General features: G+C 53.3%; 1 protein-coding gene across 1 annotated transcript; it reads left to right on the top strand.

Annotated features, from left to right (window-relative positions):
* Positions 1-1,254: 1,254 nt before the first annotated feature.
* Positions 1,255-16,719, top strand: SPRYD3 (SPRY domain containing 3). The gene is made up of 11 exons (XM_054442187.2): positions 1,255-1,923; positions 3,979-4,125; positions 5,442-5,517; positions 6,034-6,158; positions 6,470-6,605; positions 7,476-7,661; positions 12,977-13,126; positions 13,577-13,634; positions 14,635-14,754; positions 14,841-15,013; positions 15,362-16,719. The coding sequence occupies exons 1-11, from the start codon at positions 1,901-1,903 to the stop codon at positions 15,494-15,496; spliced, it is 1,329 nt and encodes a 442-aa protein (XP_054298162.1). The 5' UTR covers positions 1,255-1,900; the 3' UTR covers positions 15,497-16,719.
* Positions 16,720-16,882: the final 163 nt, after the last annotated feature.

The raw sequence follows: 16,882 nt of genomic DNA, 5'->3' as shown, positions 1-16,882 counted from the left end.
TTCAAAATGCAATAGAAACAATTTTTTGAAATGAGCAAGTGATTTAATCAGACACTTCACCAGAGAAGATATATGGATGCCAAATAAGCATCCAAATAAGCATGTGAACAGTAACAGTTTGGAAATGCCTTCTTCTGCCATTTGTCTCCATGTCTGACCCTAGCCAGCTAGCTAGTCAGTTTCTGGAAAGAGCCCTGGTCTGGGATGAACATGACTCTGGCAGCCTCCTAAGATTGTCCCTCTCTGGCTGCCTTTGGGAAGAGCTGAGCTCAGTGTTGAGGTATTTTCATAACACAAGAAGAGGAGCGGAGGAAAAGCAATGAGGGAATCAAAAGGAGGTGGAGATGAGTTGGAAGGGTAGCTATTCAGAACTGAGTCATCCAGGGGCTGGAAGGGAGCTAAGAGAACACATACTTCAATAATTCTTGTTTAGGGATGAGAACACCAAGACCTTGACCTTTTAGTCACACAGAATTGGGGCTCTAATCCGGGTTTCTCTGTTTCCCATCTCATCTATTCCTATCACCCATTGCCCTTATGCCGAGTGGGCACTATTCACAGTATGCGAGCTGATGGCTTTCCTGGCACTCAACACGTTAGAGTATCTAGTATGATAAGAATAGAATAGTCTGGGGTCTGAAGGAGCTCACAGTCTAGCAGAGACGGGTCTACACACATAAGTGACTCCAATAACGAAAGCAAGACGGTAATAAGTGTTATAAATGGCTGGGGGCGGTGGCTTACGCCTGTAATCCCAGCACTTTGGGAGGCCGAGGTGGGCGGATCAAGAGGTCAGGAGATCGAGACCATTCTGGCTAACACGGTGAAACCCCGTCTCTACTAAAAATACAAAAAAAAATTAGCCAGGCATGGTGGCGGGCGCCTGTAGTCCCAGCTACTTGGGAGGCTGAGGCAGGAGAATGGCGTGAACCCAGGAGGCAGAGCCTGCAGTGAGCCGAGATCGTGCCACTGCACTCCAGCCTGGGCGACAGAGTGAGACTCCGTCTCAAAAAAAAAAAAGTGTTATAAATGAGGTGCTACAGAGGAGGGGAATCTTTTCCGTCCAGAAAAGAGAGATATGGTGATGGGAAGGGAGCAAGGAAGTCCTCATCTAGGAGTCCAATCCTCCAGAATGGCAGGTAGACACTCCCTAGTAGGTGTTCAATAAATACTCGTGTCTTTGTCCCTTCACATTCTGACCCCAGTCTAACTTTCCTTCAGCCTACCAAAGTCCTGTGTTCCTCCACAGAACGCCGCTTCGTGCCACTGTGCCTTCTGCATCCCAAGTTCTCTCCTCCTGGAATGGAGTTCTTGCCAATAATGAGCGAGCAGTGCCATGAAACGGAGCTCGGGAGGGTACACAGCATACAGTAACAGTTAAGCGCGCAGGCTATAGAGGCCAGTCTCCGGCCCATCCGTAAAAACGAGATAAGATTTATTTCATAAGGCTGCACCGTGGATTAAATGGACATTCCGGTAAAGCTTTTAGTCCAGCGCGGAACGAGGGCTCAAGTAATACTCGCAACGTTTGAGCGAGCGTGGCCACCTTCTCCGCCCGTCCCGTCCCGCCCGGCGCCGCTCAAGAGCCGCCCCCCGTCCGCCTCAGCGGCGCCCAGGCACCCAGCAGAGTCCGCGCTGCCACGTCGCCCTCGCTCACCCCAGCGACAGCCGGGTTGACCTGACCGGGGCCCTGAGCTGGGTACCCAGGGCACCGAGCCGCGCCCCACACCCTGCCTGCGCCCTCCGATTGGCTCCTGCAGACGCCCATCGTCAGAGGCCGTTGCTGATTGGCTTACATGGGGGACGAGGCGGGCCTCTAGGAGTGAAGGAAAGGCGGGGACCCGGATGTGTGTGGTGGCGGCGGCCGAAGAGCTTGTGTGCGGAGCTGAGAGGCCTATGGATGAGGAGGACGCGGCGGCCCCGGTAGGCGGGGATCGGGGGCGGGGTCCCGGAGGCCTCGTATCTCCCCGGAGCCTGAAGCGGAAGGCGGGGGTCCTGGGCGGGGGCTCCGGGGCCAGGGGCGGGGCCCTGCGCTCTGGTCACTGGGCTTCTTCTGTCGGTGCACCCTCGGCCCAGTGCAGGGCCTGGGGAGACTGGGCGTAGGCCCACGGATGGGCTGGGGCCCCGCTGCTCCCGGGTCTCATCTCAGTGATCAGGCCGTGCCCGGGGAGGAGACAGGGCCCAGTAGGGCCGCCACTCGCCGGTGCCAAGGCTGTGGGGTCTGGGCAACCAGCATCTACCTGGGGTTGAGTCCTGGCTGAGTGCCCGGGAGTGGAATCTTAGGGCTGTCTGTCCCACAGGTGCCTACTCTTCTGGGCCACGTGGTGGGTTGTAGCTACTGCATAAGAGTCGTAATTTGCGCATTGGGATCAAATTCAGCCCAGCCAAGGCTTACTAAGCACCTACCGTGTGCAAGGCAATGTCAGGCGTTAAGAAAACCCCTGTCCCAGTGTTTGAGGAATGGGAAGAGAAGAGTACTGCACCTCTTTCTCACTTTTGGCTCCCAGGAAAAATCATTCATTCATTTATATGTAGGCACTGATGGTTGTTTAAATACCTGGATCATCCCACTCCCATCCATCGGCGCTGCTATCGACTTAGTGGATGTCATTTCTCATGCGAACTGCTGCAACAACCTCTGAATTGTTTGCCCACATCTGTTCTTGATCCTCTTGTGATCAGTTCTCCAACAAGCAGCTGGAATGATCTTTAGGAATTGATTAAGATCGTGGCTTTTTTTTTTTTTTTTTTTGAGATGGAGTTTCTGTCGCCCAGGCTGGAGTGCAGTGGGACGATCTTGGCTCACTGCAAACTCCACCTCCCAGGTTCAAGCAATTCTCTTGCCTCAGCCTCCTGAGTAGCTGGGATTACAGGTGCGCACCACCACGCCTGGCTAATTTGTTTGTATTTTTAGTAGAGATGGGGTTTCACCATGTTGGTCAGGCTGCTCTTCAACTCCTGACCTTGTGATCCTCCCACCTCGGCGCCTCCCAAAGTGCTGGGATCACAGGTGTGAGCCACCAGGCCCAGGATCATGGCATTTTTTTTTTCTTTTTTTTGAGACAGTGTCTTGCTCTGTCAGCCAGGCTGGAGTGTAGTGGCGCAATCAGAACTGACTGCAGCCTTGACCTGCCAGACTCAAGCCATCCTCAGTCTCCTTAGTAGCTGGGACTACAGGTGCACGCTGCCACACCTGGCTCATTGTTTTAATTTTTAGTAGAGATGAGGTCTCACTATGTTGCCCAGGCTGGTCTGGAAGTCCTGGTCTCAAGCAATCCTCCTGCCTCAGCCTCCCAAGGTGCTGGGATTGCAGACATGAGCCATCATACCCGGCCAATCATGGCATTTCCTTGCTTACAACCCTCCAGAAGTTTCCATCTTGGAATAAAATCCAAAGTCCTTACCATTTCATTGTCTGTAGGGCCATGATCTGACTCCTGCCTTATTCTCATCTTGTATATTCTCCCTCACATTCCCTATACACCAGCTGTCCATGCCTTTTTCTGTTTCTCTACCATGCCAGCTCTCTTCCACCCAAGGACCTGTGGCTGCCCTTTCTGCCTGGAATATGCCTGGCTTGTCATGCCTATCTCCTTTTCAACTCAAATGTCACCTCCTCAGAGAGACCGCCTCTGTCTACTCTGTCCACTGCCTCCAGATTCTTTATCATATCACCCTGTTCTTTTCTCCACTGCCTGAAATTATGTCTGTTTATTGCCTGTCGTGTCCACCTCCCAGCCTGTGAGAATGGGAATCCTGTCCATCTTGTTCACAGCTCCATCCCTAGCACGGAGAAGAGCGCACATAGTAGGAGCTTGGTAAATGTTTGTTGAATGGAAGAAAGAAGATGGGGGTTGTTGAGGTCAATCTGGGCAGCTGGCCTCAAGGCCAGTGCCTTCTCTACCTTCTGGGTCACAGAGGCTGAGGTGCTTTACCTAGGGCCCTGCTTTCTCCTCAATCCCCTTCTCCCCTTGGCAGGTTTGTTCTCATGAACAAGATGGATGACCTCAACCTGCACTACCGGTTTCTGAATTGGCGTCGGCGGATCCGGGAGATTCGAGAAGTCCGAGCTTTCCGATATCAGGAGAGGTTCAAACATATCCTTGTAGATGGAGATACTTTAAGGTGAGTTCAGGGGAATGCTTCCACATTTTCTTCTCTGTTCCAGATATTGGAGAGGAAAGGGTTTTTTGTTGTTGTTGTTTGTTTTCTTTTTTTTTTTTTTCAGAGAAGGAGACTGTGCACTGCACAGGGAAGGGGGATGCTCTTGACTCCAGAGGCCTTTCTTTTTCTTTTTTTTTTTTTTTTAAGACAGAGTCTCGCTCTGTCACCCAGACTACAGTGCAGTGGCGTGATCTCAGCTCACTGCAACCTCCGCCTCCTGGGTTCAAGTGATTCTCCTGCCTCAGGTTCCAAAGTAGCTGGGATTACAGGCGTGTACCACCACATATGGCTGATTTTTTGTATTTTTGGTAGAGACAGGGTTTCACCATGTTGGCCAGGCAGGTCTCGAACTCCTGACCTCAAGTGATCCACCCACCCAGAGGCCTTTGTGAGTGGAGCAGTGTGTGCTGCCTCACCCTACACTCACCTCTGCCTCTGTCACTGGGTGGCTCTGTCCTCATCCAGCAAGGAGGGGATCTAGCTGGGTAGGGGAAGGGATCATGTCAGACACAGGAGCCTGCTGGGGTCTCAGAAGCTTCCTAGGTGCTTTGTTGAGAAGACTCCAGTGGGGTACCTGAGTCTCCTGCCACTGTCTCAGGGATTAGGTCTAGTGAAGAGTGGCTGTTTCAGAGATAGTTGATTTCCTGTTTGGGGAAGGGCCATTCTATAGTGTACCCTGTCCATCAACTCCTGTATTTCCAGCCCCTTAGCTTGTGTGTGTGTTTCCTCCCTCTTTTCTGGCTTGAACCCCTTCCCTGACTCCTTCTGAGCCCATGTTCTCACAAAGTTCCACTGAAGGTGGAAGAAAGTAGTACTGTTTAACTAGAGGCAAGAAAGCCGAGGAACTGAATCACTGTCTTCCAATCGATGAAGGGCTTTGGTAAAGAGGATGGAGACCAGCCATTATTCTCCAGCTCCACTGAGGACAGAGCCAGAGGAAAAGGGCTGAAGCTGCAGCATGAGAGATTGAGGTTACACAGGGTTGTGAGACCTCTCTTAGGCAAGTAAGGGAGGCTCTACATTCTTTTCCTCCTGGAAATGAAGAAACCAGGCTCGCACTGGTCTGGTATGGGTTGGATTCCAGCTGGAGGCTGCGAGAGGAGTAGGGTGAGGTGACCTTAAGTATCTGGTTATGATGTCTGCCGATGTACTGAAGTGCAGCCTGATGGATTCTCCTGTGTGCTGGCCCTTGCAGGGTAAGGGTGGGCGAAGCTGAGGCCCTCCCCCTACTCTTGGGCTAGGCTGCTAATGGAATTCCTCCCTCATTCTTCCTTCAGTTATCATGGAAACTCTGGTGAAGTTGGCTGCTACGTGGCTTCTCGACCCCTGACCAAGGACAGCAATTATTTTGAGGTGATCAAGGCAGTGGGTGGGCAGAGCAGGGGGTTAGCTTGCGGGTGAGATCATTAAGCCTCAAGGAGCTCCTTTACTAGATGTATGACCCGGGCCTTTTAATTTTCCATCAGGGCTGTCCTGTTGGCTGGGAAATAGGTGCAGGATAGCATGGCCCCTCATCTGAGAGATAGGTGCCCTGGAAACCTGTCACCCTGTCCCTTCTGCTCTCCTACCCCTTAGCTAGGTAGACTTTGACCCATATCCCAGACTTGACTCATGTCCCCTAACCCAAACCCACCATACAGTGATGTGAGTCCTATCTTTCTCCAAAGCTTGGGAGTAATTTTCTAAGTGAAATAGGCACCCACTCTCACCAGTTCCCCCCGCTGAGTATCTTATCTTTTTTCCTGATTCCCATGTCCTTTTTCTCTTTGAGCCTCAGCCCACTTTAATCTCTAAGTCCCCTTCCCCCACCCCCAGCAATTCATCCCATTTCCCAGCCCTGCTGACTGTGCCCTGCTTTCTTCTCTCCAGGTGTCTATTGTGGACAGTGGAGTCCGGGGCACCATTGCTGTGGGGCTGGTCCCTCAGTACTACAGCTTGGATCACCAGCCTGGCTGGTTGCCTGACTCTGTAGCCTACCATGCTGATGATGGCAAGTGAGTTGGCTCCTGTGCAACCCGTCCCTTTTCCTATGAATTTGGGAATCTTAGATCTGAAGAACTACCTTGGGTTGGCTTTTCCCACTGGGTATTTCATAGACTTTTCTGGTCAGGACAGGGAAGTGGCCTGGCAGCTACCCTTGAAGGCTTACAGACTAGAGGAGGGTGATGCTCACGCCAGGATGTAAGTGGGTACCATCACAGAGTGACCAGGAGCAGCAAGATGAGGATGAGGCCTCTGCTGTCAGTGCTGGGGAGAAGTTGGGAGGCCAGGCTCGGGTCCTGTGTCTGTACTACTCTGTCTGCAGGCTGTACAATGGTCGAGCCAAGGGCCGCCAGTTTGGGTCAAAATGCAACTCCGGGGACCGGATTGGCTGTGGCATTGAGCCTGTGTCCTTTGATGTGCAGACCGCCCAGATCTTCTTCACCAAAAATGGGAAGCGGGTGAGTGGGAAATTGTGGGTGGGATTTACGTGGCTGAAATCTGCCCAAGGATTTGTGGGGAGTGATTAGGAAGAGTCTGCTGGCTGGGGCTTGCCCAGGGACCCTTGCACTGAGTTTCCATCTCCTCCAGTCCAGCCTCAGATTCTCCTGAAGTCTCCTGCGTGTAGGAGAAGATAACTTCCCATGGCCAGAGGAAGCTGGGACATTGCCCAGATGACAGGCAGAGAGAGGCAAGTTAGTGGAGCAGAGGATGAGCAGGAATTGTGGGGAACAGAATTGGGTGATTTGGGGGAAGGTTTTGAGTAGATAAAAGAGAGGGGAAGATTATGGCCTGGCCATGTAAGCTGGAGGTCCTCTTTGGATTTTGACTTGAGTACTTTCGGGGATATGTCCTTTCTGTGTCCTGTTTTCCTTGTTTCACATCTCTTTCACTGTCCTCTTCGTAGAGAGACTAGGTATGGTGAGGAGATGGGACAGGAGCCAATAGTAGAGAGAGACACACAGCTCTTTCCCTTCTATCCAACTCCATCTCCCACATTGGGAAATTGGTTTCTCAGGCCTTGGCCAAGGGGTCCTGCTGCCTTAGCATCTGCGCCTCGGCACTGTCCCGTCCAGCACACGTACTGAAAGTATTTGGCAGCAAGTCAGGAGACTTGTGTTTGTCTTCTAGCTCTGTACATACCTTGCTTAGCCAGGAGTACTTAGCACATTTGTAAACTTTTCTGCACCTCTGGGTTGCTTTTTTTTTTTTAAATCTGTCAGTGTGTGTGATAATTATTGGTTGCATCATCTTAAAAGTACCCTTGTGAGAATTAGGTGATCTATGGAAAAGCAGGCCAGGCGGCAGCTCCCTCTTTCCCCCCGCTGCAGGTGGGCTCTACCATCATGCCCATGTCCCCAGATGGACTGTTCCCAGCAGTGGGCATGCACTCCCTGGGTGAGGAGGTGCGGCTGCACCTCAACGCTGAGCTGGGCCGCGAGGATGACAGCGTCATGATGGTGGACAGTTACGAGGATGAATGGGGCCGGCTACATGATGTCAGAGTCTGTGGGACTGTAAGTAGCGGGTGGGAGGGTGGGAGGGGCTGGGTCGGAGGAGGCTGGGCAGAACACCTGTGGGCACATGGTCACGTCTGAATTGCTGGGAATGGGGAGTTGGGACAGTGTCCGTGTGGGGTTTGGCAAGATAGCCTAGGCTCTTGACATGAGTCCTTGAGTCCAGATCTGTGTTTTCTTTAGCACGTATTCTCTTTTCTTCACTTCCTCCTCTTCAGGGAACTCAGGTTCATAGTTTGACCCTGGGAACAAGTAGTTCTGCTTTGCCCTTTTTGGTTCCTTCAGCTTCTGGTGTCTTCTACAGCCCTGCACAGCTGCCTTTGAGGGGCTGGGGGTTGATCTGTAGGCAAAATGCCTGGCCCAGGCTTTTCTTTTTTTTTTTTTTTTTTTTCTTTTATTATTATTATTATTATTATACTTTAGGTTTTATGGTACATGTGCGCAATGTGCAGGTAAGTTACATATGTATACATGTGCCATGCTGGTGCGCTGCACCCACCAACTCGTCATCTAGCATTAGGTATATCTCCCAATGCTATCCCTCCCCCCTCCCCCCACCCCACAACAGTCCCCAGAGTGTGATGTTCCCCTTCCTGTGTCCATGTGTTCTCATTGTTCAATTCCCGCCTATGAGTGAGAACATGCGGTGTTTGGTTTTTTGTTCTTGCGATAGTTTACTGAGTGGCCCAGGCTTTTCATTCAAAGTGTTGTGGGGCAGGTGTGGTCAGAAGTCCCACACATTTGGTGGAAGGTTCTTAGCCATCTTTTTTGAGGCAGCATCAATGTCAGTTTCTGTTGTCTTATCCCTGCATTTGATAGAGGATTAGAATGGAGGCAGATAAAGATTCAGTGAGCATCCTTACACCTCCAAACTTGCTTCATTTATCTTTTCCTCATACCTGCTTTAGTATGGATTTTAAGCTTCGTTGGGAAGCGTGTGGAGCTTGAGAAAGGGAAATTCTTCCTCCCCAGATTTTAAGTTTTGTTGGAAAATTCATGAACCTTGAGGAAGGGAAATTCTTCCTGTCTGCCTCAATACACTGTGCTGCATTGGGAGTGAATGGACGCCAAGTCCAGGATCTGGCCCTGACCTCTAGTGGGCTGTTCAGCCCTCCCACTTCGAATTGTCCCTCTCCTACCCCCTTGCTCCTGGCCTGGCCTTTTTCTCCACCCTCTGGCCTTTCCACCCCAACCCAGGCTGTTTTCAACTCAGTCTTTGATAACAAAACAGAAGCAGTAGGGGGTGGGAGCGGATTAGGAGCCAGGCCTCCCCCTGGTGGAGTGGAACTCAGAGAAAATGACAGGAAGTGTACCCTCCTGCTGCTTCTGATACTCTGCACCCCCTTCTGGCATCAGGGTCCCAGGCTGCAGCGACCGAGAGCTAAGAGGCCTCAGATGCCCACTCCGTGACTCTCATGTCTTTCCTTTTTTTCCCTCAATCTACCATCATTCTGACAACATCTACAGAGTCAAACTTGGGGCTGAGCCAGGGCGATGTTCCAGCTCTCATCTCTGACCTCTCCTCAAGAGTTTTTTCCTGGCATCCTTTCTCTGCCTGGACCTGTCCCCACTCTGCTCTCAGCTCCTCCCAGGCAATCTTTTCTAATTGATGCAGAATCCTGTAGACATTTATAAATAGCCTTCCTTCCTCCCCACCCTCCCCCCAACACCTTCAGCCACTTATTTAAGTTTTTTTCTTTTTTAGACAAAAGCTGTTGAATTGGGCCCTTCTCTCAGACCCTCACCCCAGCTTGGGCCAGGTGGCAGGGTGGGAGCACTACTCCTGGGGCACCCGTTCCTCTGGGGCCGACTTGGACGTGAGCTTCCTGAGGGACATGTGCCTTTTTCCAGTCATGCCAACTTTCCTTTTTTTAATTTTTAAGACAGGCTCTCACTCTGTCACCCAGACTGGAGTGCTGGTTCACTTCAGCCTCCACCTCCCAGGCTCAAGGGATCCTCCCACCTTGGCCTCCCAAATTGCTGGGATTAGAGGCATGAGCCACTGCACTGGGCCTCAACAGTTGTTAGGTTTGAGTCTTTAGATATAGACAGACCTGGCTCTTTCTTGAGTGGAATTCTTCCCCTGCCTCCTGTGACCTGTTTCCCCTCCTAAAGAGTCCACCTCCCCAGAGCTCTGAGGGGTTGAGGAATTGCTGGGACACTTGCTCAGCGGTGGGAGTATTGCCTCTCGCCTCATCCCTGCCTCCAGGCCTCGCAAAGTGAGGTAATGTGGTGGAGGGGAGCTGGGGGTGGTAGGTAACAGCTGGGGGATTAGACTCATTCTGTGTGTGTGCCCTGTTCACAGCTCCTCTGACAACTCCTTAGTGACAGGGGCAACAGCTTTGGTACACACAGGGTGGTGAATGAGGCCCCACCCTCCCAGGGGTCCTCCCCAGACCCAGCCCAGAGGGAGGCCGTGTTGGAGCCTGAGCTGGCCAGTAGAGAGTGTGTACTTGGTTCCTGTTTCAGTTGCTTCTGGGCCCTCAGGGCACTGAGCCCTTCCTTGCTCCTGTCAAGAGGGATTAGGGTCTCTGCTGGCAAGGGGAGGAGGGCGGATACTGACAGGGGAGAAGAGGCTGGGAAGGTGCTACTGGTAGAGGGAGAGTGTGGAGTGCACGAGACTGTCCACACTGTGGTCTGCAGCCGCCACTCTGTGACACTGAGTCATGTCTTTGGCTTCCTGGGGCTTTGGTGGTATGTGTGTGTATTGGGGGGAGACCAAAAGAAAGGGCTCCCTCTTCCCCCACCAAAAATGCAGAGAAACATTTCTGTTGATTGGACATTGTTTGAGAGGAGACACATAGGGTAGAGTTGTCTGGGGAGTGGCCATTGTCCTGGTTGGCCTAAGGGACTATTGTAGTTGGAAGTAAGGGCTAAGATGAAAGATCATTTCCTTGTTTGTGATCGGCAATTCCAGTGTAACCCCATTTACACTGATTTAGGGAGAGGCAGCAATGTGTATTGGTCACTTCATTAAGTCTTTCCACCTGTTTTTGGAAATCCAGGTAATCTTATCCCTACTTTACTGTTGAAGAAACCAAGGCTTAAGGAGGTGAATGTCATTTGCCTGAGGTTAGCGGCTGTTAAGTAATAGGAGTTAGGATTTGAACCCAGGTCTGTTGGATTCTGAGGTACAGATTGAGGGACCAGCATCAATATCCTAACAGTTCAGACTCTAAGGGTTAACCTTCACTCCTCCTCTAGGTTCCTAACAGCTATAGACCAAGGAGGCAGAGGAATGTACTCAAGAAAGAATCTATCAGGGAGGCCAAATATTCCCCCCACGTCCACCCCTCTGAGTTCTCTGGGAAGGCTCGGGGGGGTCGGGGGAACTTTGTCCAGGAGCAGCAGAGTGGATCAGGAGGTTTCTGATGGCTTTCACTGTGACGCTGGGCAGTCCCCTCTGAAGAGGGCATGCTGTACAAGCCTCACCTGTACACTGTACAAGTACCTAGTCGTCCAGGACATCAGCATTCTGTCCGAAGTGCTCTGTGGTTGGCAGGTGGAGAGTGGGTTTTAGAGACCCATGTTGGGGTAGTCCGTCCTGGCTTTTAGCGTGAGAAAGCACCTCCACCCTATCCGGAGACAGAAATGCAGCAGCTACCCTCTTCTGAGCTGAGGCAAAGGGAAGGGCTGGGCGGGTATTTCCCAAGGAACAGGGTCTGGATCGGCTGTCTTTTGGCTCTGGAAATGGAGAACACTGTGTTTCCTACACTGAGGCCAGTTGGATAGAATGGGTCAAAGGCAGCTGTGGGGTCCCCCACCCAGTTCTGCAATGCTGGGTGGAGAGGGTGGGCTGGGGGCTGCTCTGCCTGGGTGGAGTCTAGACTAGTTAATGTGGATCAAGCCACAGCCCTCTTGGCTTGCCAGGGAGAGAGGCAGAGGAGGAACCCAGGCTGAGCAGAGAATACACCATGAACAGAAGTCAAACAGTGTGGCCTTGGGGATGGGCTTACGTGGTCTCCCGTGCATGCTGCTTTCCCCCTCATCCATCCCCAGTTATCTTTGGAGAGGAGGGAAGGATGGACTTGAGGTGGCAGGGCTGAGATCCAGGGCTGAGAAAGGCACCAAGCCCCTCTAGTCCTACTCTCAGAAGGGGTTAGTAGCACCCCGCTCTAAGCACCTGAGCTAAGCAGCCGGCCATCTGAGGCTGGGAGTGGGGATGCGGGAGCAGCCTCTGCTGGAGACACGCACAGGCTTCTGTGCTGGTGCAGGTGGGCATAATTCCTTTCCTGTTCAGGCAGGAATCTGAGAGGTGAGAGGCCGGCATCCCAAAGCTTGCCAGGGAGACATGGAGGAGGTCCCCAGGCAGCATGTTTCCTTCAGGGCTGCAGGGGTGGGAGGGCAGAAGAAAGTCTTGAGGGGCAGTTGGGCTAATTAAAAGGAGATTAAGGAATCCCAGGTGAGGCTGAAGGTGAGGGAAAGAGGGGATGGGGTTGAGTCATCGCCCCACTATTACCACGACAACTGACAAATAAATCCTCCCAGATTGGGGGTTGCCGCCCCGTCGTGCCCAGGCAGGACCATTGTGGGACTGAAGAGCCCCAAGAACCCATCAGTCATCTCCCCTATCCTACCTCCACGCCCCTACTTCAGCTTGAATGAGCAATGAGGGGTTGGGAACAGCTAAGCCTGCCTCTGTCTTCATTTTGACCTCTCCCCTCCCTCACATGAAATGAGGGAGTAGAGCTGGGCGTTCTGGGTCCCTGGGCTCCCCTCAGCACCTCCCTGACCCAGCTAAGAACAGCTGTGTTCACAGCCAAGTAAAACAAGGACCTTGAGAAATTATGTCAGGCCCATCCCAGGCAGAATTGGCTTCTGAACTCACCCCCTTCCCCTGAATATCTGGGGTTGGCACCTAACTTCTGCATCCTCCCTGTCCCCATTAGGCCCCCTGAGAAAGTCATCAAGTTTCCTCCCAGCTAGTCTTGCTTCTCCTTTCCCCTGTGTTTGGGACCCTGGGCCTTTCCCAGCAGGAAAGGCTTCAGGGTTCTTCAGCGGGTGAGGATGCATCTAGAGCGCCCTGATGTGCCGCTCCCCTAGCTGTGCTGCTTTCCCCTGCCACCCAGAAAGTGTGTGGGGGAAGGGAGGGTGGGCATTCAGCAAGTGATGCTCTCCCCTTTGCCTCCCACCCCATCCTGCTCTTCCATGCTGGCCTAGAACTTTGGGGCCACTTTGTATCTCTAGGATTCTTTCCCTTTCAGCCAGGAGTTTGTGTCAGACCTGGGAAAGTGGGACCCAGACTGCCTTGGGCCCAGGTTTCCAGGGTGGGTGTCAGCCTGTCCCCTGACCCCCATCTGGCTTTTCCCCCACAGCTGCTGGAGTACTTAGGGAAGGGCAAAAGCATCGTGGATGTGGGGCTGGCCCAGGCCCGGCACCCACTCAGCACCCGCAGCCACTACTTCGAGGTGGAGATCGTGGACCCTGGAGAGAAATGCTACATCGCCCTGGGGCTGGCACGGAAGGTGGGCACAAAGGCTGAGCTTTTTTGCCCATGGAGCTGCTCAGGTCTGGGGCTGTTGGGGCAGCTCCAGGAAGCTCTTAGGAGAAACCAGGGGAGCCCAGGCTTTGGAGGGAGGGTGCTAAGCTGAGATGGAACACAGTTGTATGTGTCTGCTGTGTAAGAGTACACACCCCATGTGACCAAGGACCTGAGACAGGTCATAACTGCACCACACACTAAGGCCTGGGGGGTGGGGGTGGGACATGCCATGGCTCTGGCCTTAAAAGCTTAACTAACACTTTCCTCACCCTCCCTGGTTCCCCTGAAGCCCCAGTGCCTGCAGGGTATGAGTGTGCAGGGTTGGCACTCTGGGTTGTGGTCTGTCCCAGAGGTTCAGATGCCACTCGCCACTCTCTCCTGTCTTCTTGTTTATGCATGGGACCATAAATTTTCTTTTCTTTTCTTGGTGCAGGACTATCCCAAGAACAGGCACCCTGGCTGGAGCAGAGGGTCTGTGGCTTATCACGCAGGTGAATAGCGGGCTGCCTGGGAAAGGTGGGATGGTGGGAGAAGTCGAGGCATAGGGACATCCACTTTCCCCTCTCCTGGCCCCTCACAAATGGCCTTGCTCTTTGCCCTGCTGCTGGCTGACCTCCCCTTCCCAAATTGCTAGTGCTTCCTCCTCATCTGTGTTTTCCTCCCAGCTCTGGAAACCAGGGGAGCAGGACAGGAGAGGGAGATCTGGGCCCAGATGGGACATTCCAGGCCTCTGAGCTGGTCCCCCCTGTGCCCTTCCTGCAGACCCTCATTTTCCTCATTTTCTTTTTTCTTTCTTTTTTTTTTTTTTTTTTTTTTTTTTGCTGCTTGGTTTCCTTTAGGGCTTTAGGGCTTTCTTTAGAAGAAAACTGAGCCCAGAGTTCCCCGACCCACCTCCCCCTGCCTGCCCTCCCTGGGTGTTCATTCCTTCCCTAGGGCCCTCTCCTCTGACTCCTTTCCTAAGGGTTCCCCCTTACCCTTACCTTGAGCAGATGGATACTACGTCTCTTTATTTTATTTGGGGCTCCCTTCCCACATCTCTCTCTCCAATTTTTTTTTTTTTTTTTTTTTTTTTTTGAGATGGAGTCTCACTCTGTCGCCTAGACTGGAGTGCAGTGGCATGATCTCGGCTCACTGCAACCTCTGCCTCCCAGGCTCAAGTGATCCTCCCACCTCAGCCTCCTGAGTAGCTGGGACTACAGACGGGCGCCACCACGCCCAGCTAATTTTTGTATTTTTAGTAGAGATGTTTCGCCATGCTGGCCATGCTGGTCTCAAACTCCTGACTTCAGGTGGTCCACCCACCTCGGCCTCCCAAAGTCCTGGGATTCCAGGTGTGAGCCACTGCGCCCGGCCTCTCTCCCCATCTTTGTTTCCGCCCTGACCCTTCCCTTCATCTGAGGGGTGGGAAGTGTTCAGCTTCATGAGCCGCTCTGGGGGTGTGGTGTCAGCCCTCCTTCCTCAAGTGTGTGTCCTCTCCCCTCCCTCCAACAGACGATGGGAAGATCTTCCATGGCAGTGGCGTGGGGGACCCCTTTGGGCCACGCTGTTACAAAGGGGACATCATGGGCTGTGGAATCATGTTCCCCCGGGACTACATTTTGGACAGTGAGGGTGAGTGGGGTGGAGGTGGCCAGCCAGGCTGCTTGGGGCAGAGGGTGGAAAGGCACCACAGGAGCTCAGGTTTCCTGGTCTCCTAGGGGACAGTGATGACAGTTGTGACACAGTGATCCTGTCTCCGACTGCCCGGGCTGTCCGGAACGTGCGGAATGTCATGTACCTGCACCAGGAAGGGGAAGAGGAAGAGGAGGAAGAGGAAGAGGAAGAGGATGGGGAAGAGATAGAGCCGGAGCATGAGGGCAGGAAGGTGGTGGTGAGTAGGGAAGAGTTTGGGGTGGGACCAGGGTTCTTGGGTCTGGGCAAAGGGTGGGTATTAGTGGGGAACAGAACTCACAACCAGGGTGGGAAAGACGGGAAGCTCTGGCATTGCCCAAGGGCTGTTCGGAGCTCCAGGGGTTGCTGAGATGGGGAGACGGTCTTGGGAGGCTGTTTTCTGGCCTCAGCACGCCCTCTGGTGGTCACTTCCCATATCACCTTAACTGCCCCTCTCCAGCCCCGCTGGAAGCTGGGGTGATTGGGGTTCAGGCCTGTGGAGCTCCAGCATCCTCAGGGAAGAGGCCACAGCCTGCTTGCTCCATTCTTCTCCCCACCTCCTCCCCAGGTTTTCTTCACTCGGAATGGCAAGATCATTGGGAAGAAGGATGCTGTTGTTCCTTCTGGAGGCTTCTTCCCTACCATTGGAATGCTGAGCTGCGGGGAGAAAGTCAAAGTAGATCTGCACCCCTTGAGTGGCTAGAGCTTCCCTTCCAGACCTGCTCCTTCTCCCTGCTCACCCTCTGCTGGGCCAGGCACCCAGTTCCTGACTTCCCAGAGGCTTCGTTTACCCAGCAGGCCCCTGAGGTGTGTAGTCACTCTGCCCCCACTGGCTCAGGCCCCTGTCATGCTTCTCTGTGCCCACGTTTCTGACCTGGTGCTGCCACTGTTGTCAGTCCCTGGGCCTGAGTCCCTGGTTGGATAGGAATGGACCCAAAGAATGGTGTTCGTATGTGGTTGGTCCCACTCGCTTCGGACAGTGGGCTTCTGGGTCCCCCTTTCCCTCACTGGCCCTGTGTGGGTGGAGAGGCGTGAGCACCCTATCTCAGCTGCTATTTGGGCATGATGCTTTGTAGAGGGTAGACAGCCCCCTCCCCTACTCACCATGGTATTTCTCCTTGAATTCCTCTTCCTTGTTTTCTTTCCTGGTTGTGTGAACCAGTTGCTGCTGTTATACCCCTGGCAGGGCCAGGGGACGTCTCTTTGGTCATCTCTGTCCTTTCACTGGCTGCTGCCCCAGGAAGACTCCTCTAGGCTCTCCATCTTTCCTTTGAGAGCTGGCTCCCCACCCCAACCTGCTCAGGCAACACAGAGGATCTGCGTCTCTGGCTCCCCATACCTGGACCCACATGGGTGGGTGCCTGTTGCATGTTTAAGAGAGAGGGGCTGTGAGGTGACAGGGCACTAGGGCCTTCACTCCTTTCTCCCCTTCCATCCTTTCCTTACCTGTGCCACCCATGTCCCTAGCTCCCGGGTACTGGGGCTGAGGCTCTGGGGCCTGTCTCCCTGCCAGCGTGAGGGCAAGACCCCAGAGCCTTAGCTGAGCAAGCCCAGAGGGGCAGCGTGGCCCCTCCCCGCCCTTTTCCTGCCCCGTCCCATGCCTCAGCTTGCTGCTTGTGCCAGTTGCCTGTTTCGCTTCAGTGTTTGATTCTAGCACTTAAATGTGTCCTCCCCACCAAGCCCTCTAATCTCCTTCTAATCCTTCAACCCCTGACCCCCTCCCTGTAACAGTGACTTTTCCAGGGAGGAAGAGGCAGCAGGAGCTGTTGGCCTTGGTTTGCACAGAGTGGGTAGGGCTGTAGGGAAAGCGGGTGAGCTGTTGTGCTGCTGGGCCTCCCTTTGGCCCTCGCTTCCCGCCCTACGATGTATGAAATGTATGTACAGACCAGAGATGTTTATAAAGCCAATAAAGATGGAGTTTCCGTATTTATCAGTATGGCCGGAACCAGGAGCCTTTCTAGTCCACAGGGCTAGGAACAGGACTGCTGGATGGGGGCAGCCGAGGGCAGCTTGCTCGTGGGGAGATGTGGACCAATGTTGGGCCAGGGATGGGAATCATATGTTCCATGGGCCTGGCTATAGGCCTGGG

Source organism: Pongo pygmaeus, chromosome 10, assembly GCF_028885625.2.
Source record: "Pongo pygmaeus isolate AG05252 chromosome 10, NHGRI_mPonPyg2-v2.0_pri, whole genome shotgun sequence".
In the NCBI taxonomy this organism is placed as follows: domain Eukaryota; kingdom Metazoa; phylum Chordata; class Mammalia; order Primates; family Hominidae; genus Pongo; species Pongo pygmaeus.
Note: the sequence above shows the minus strand (reverse complement) of the source record. Positions and strands in the feature narration are given on the sequence as shown.

Bases quoted from the DNA above. Each gene is read 5' to 3' on its own strand.
- SPRYD3 (XM_054442187.2), top strand. From the start codon at position 1,901: ATGAGGAGGACGCGGCGGCCCCG. The intron at 5,518-6,033 runs GTGATCAAGGCA...TCTTCTCTCCAG, and splicing joins AGGACAGCAATTATTTTGAG to GTGTCTATTGTGGACAGTGG. The intron at 6,606-7,475 runs GTGAGTGGGAAA...CCCCCGCTGCAG, and splicing joins TCACCAAAAATGGGAAGCGG to GTGGGCTCTACCATCATGCC.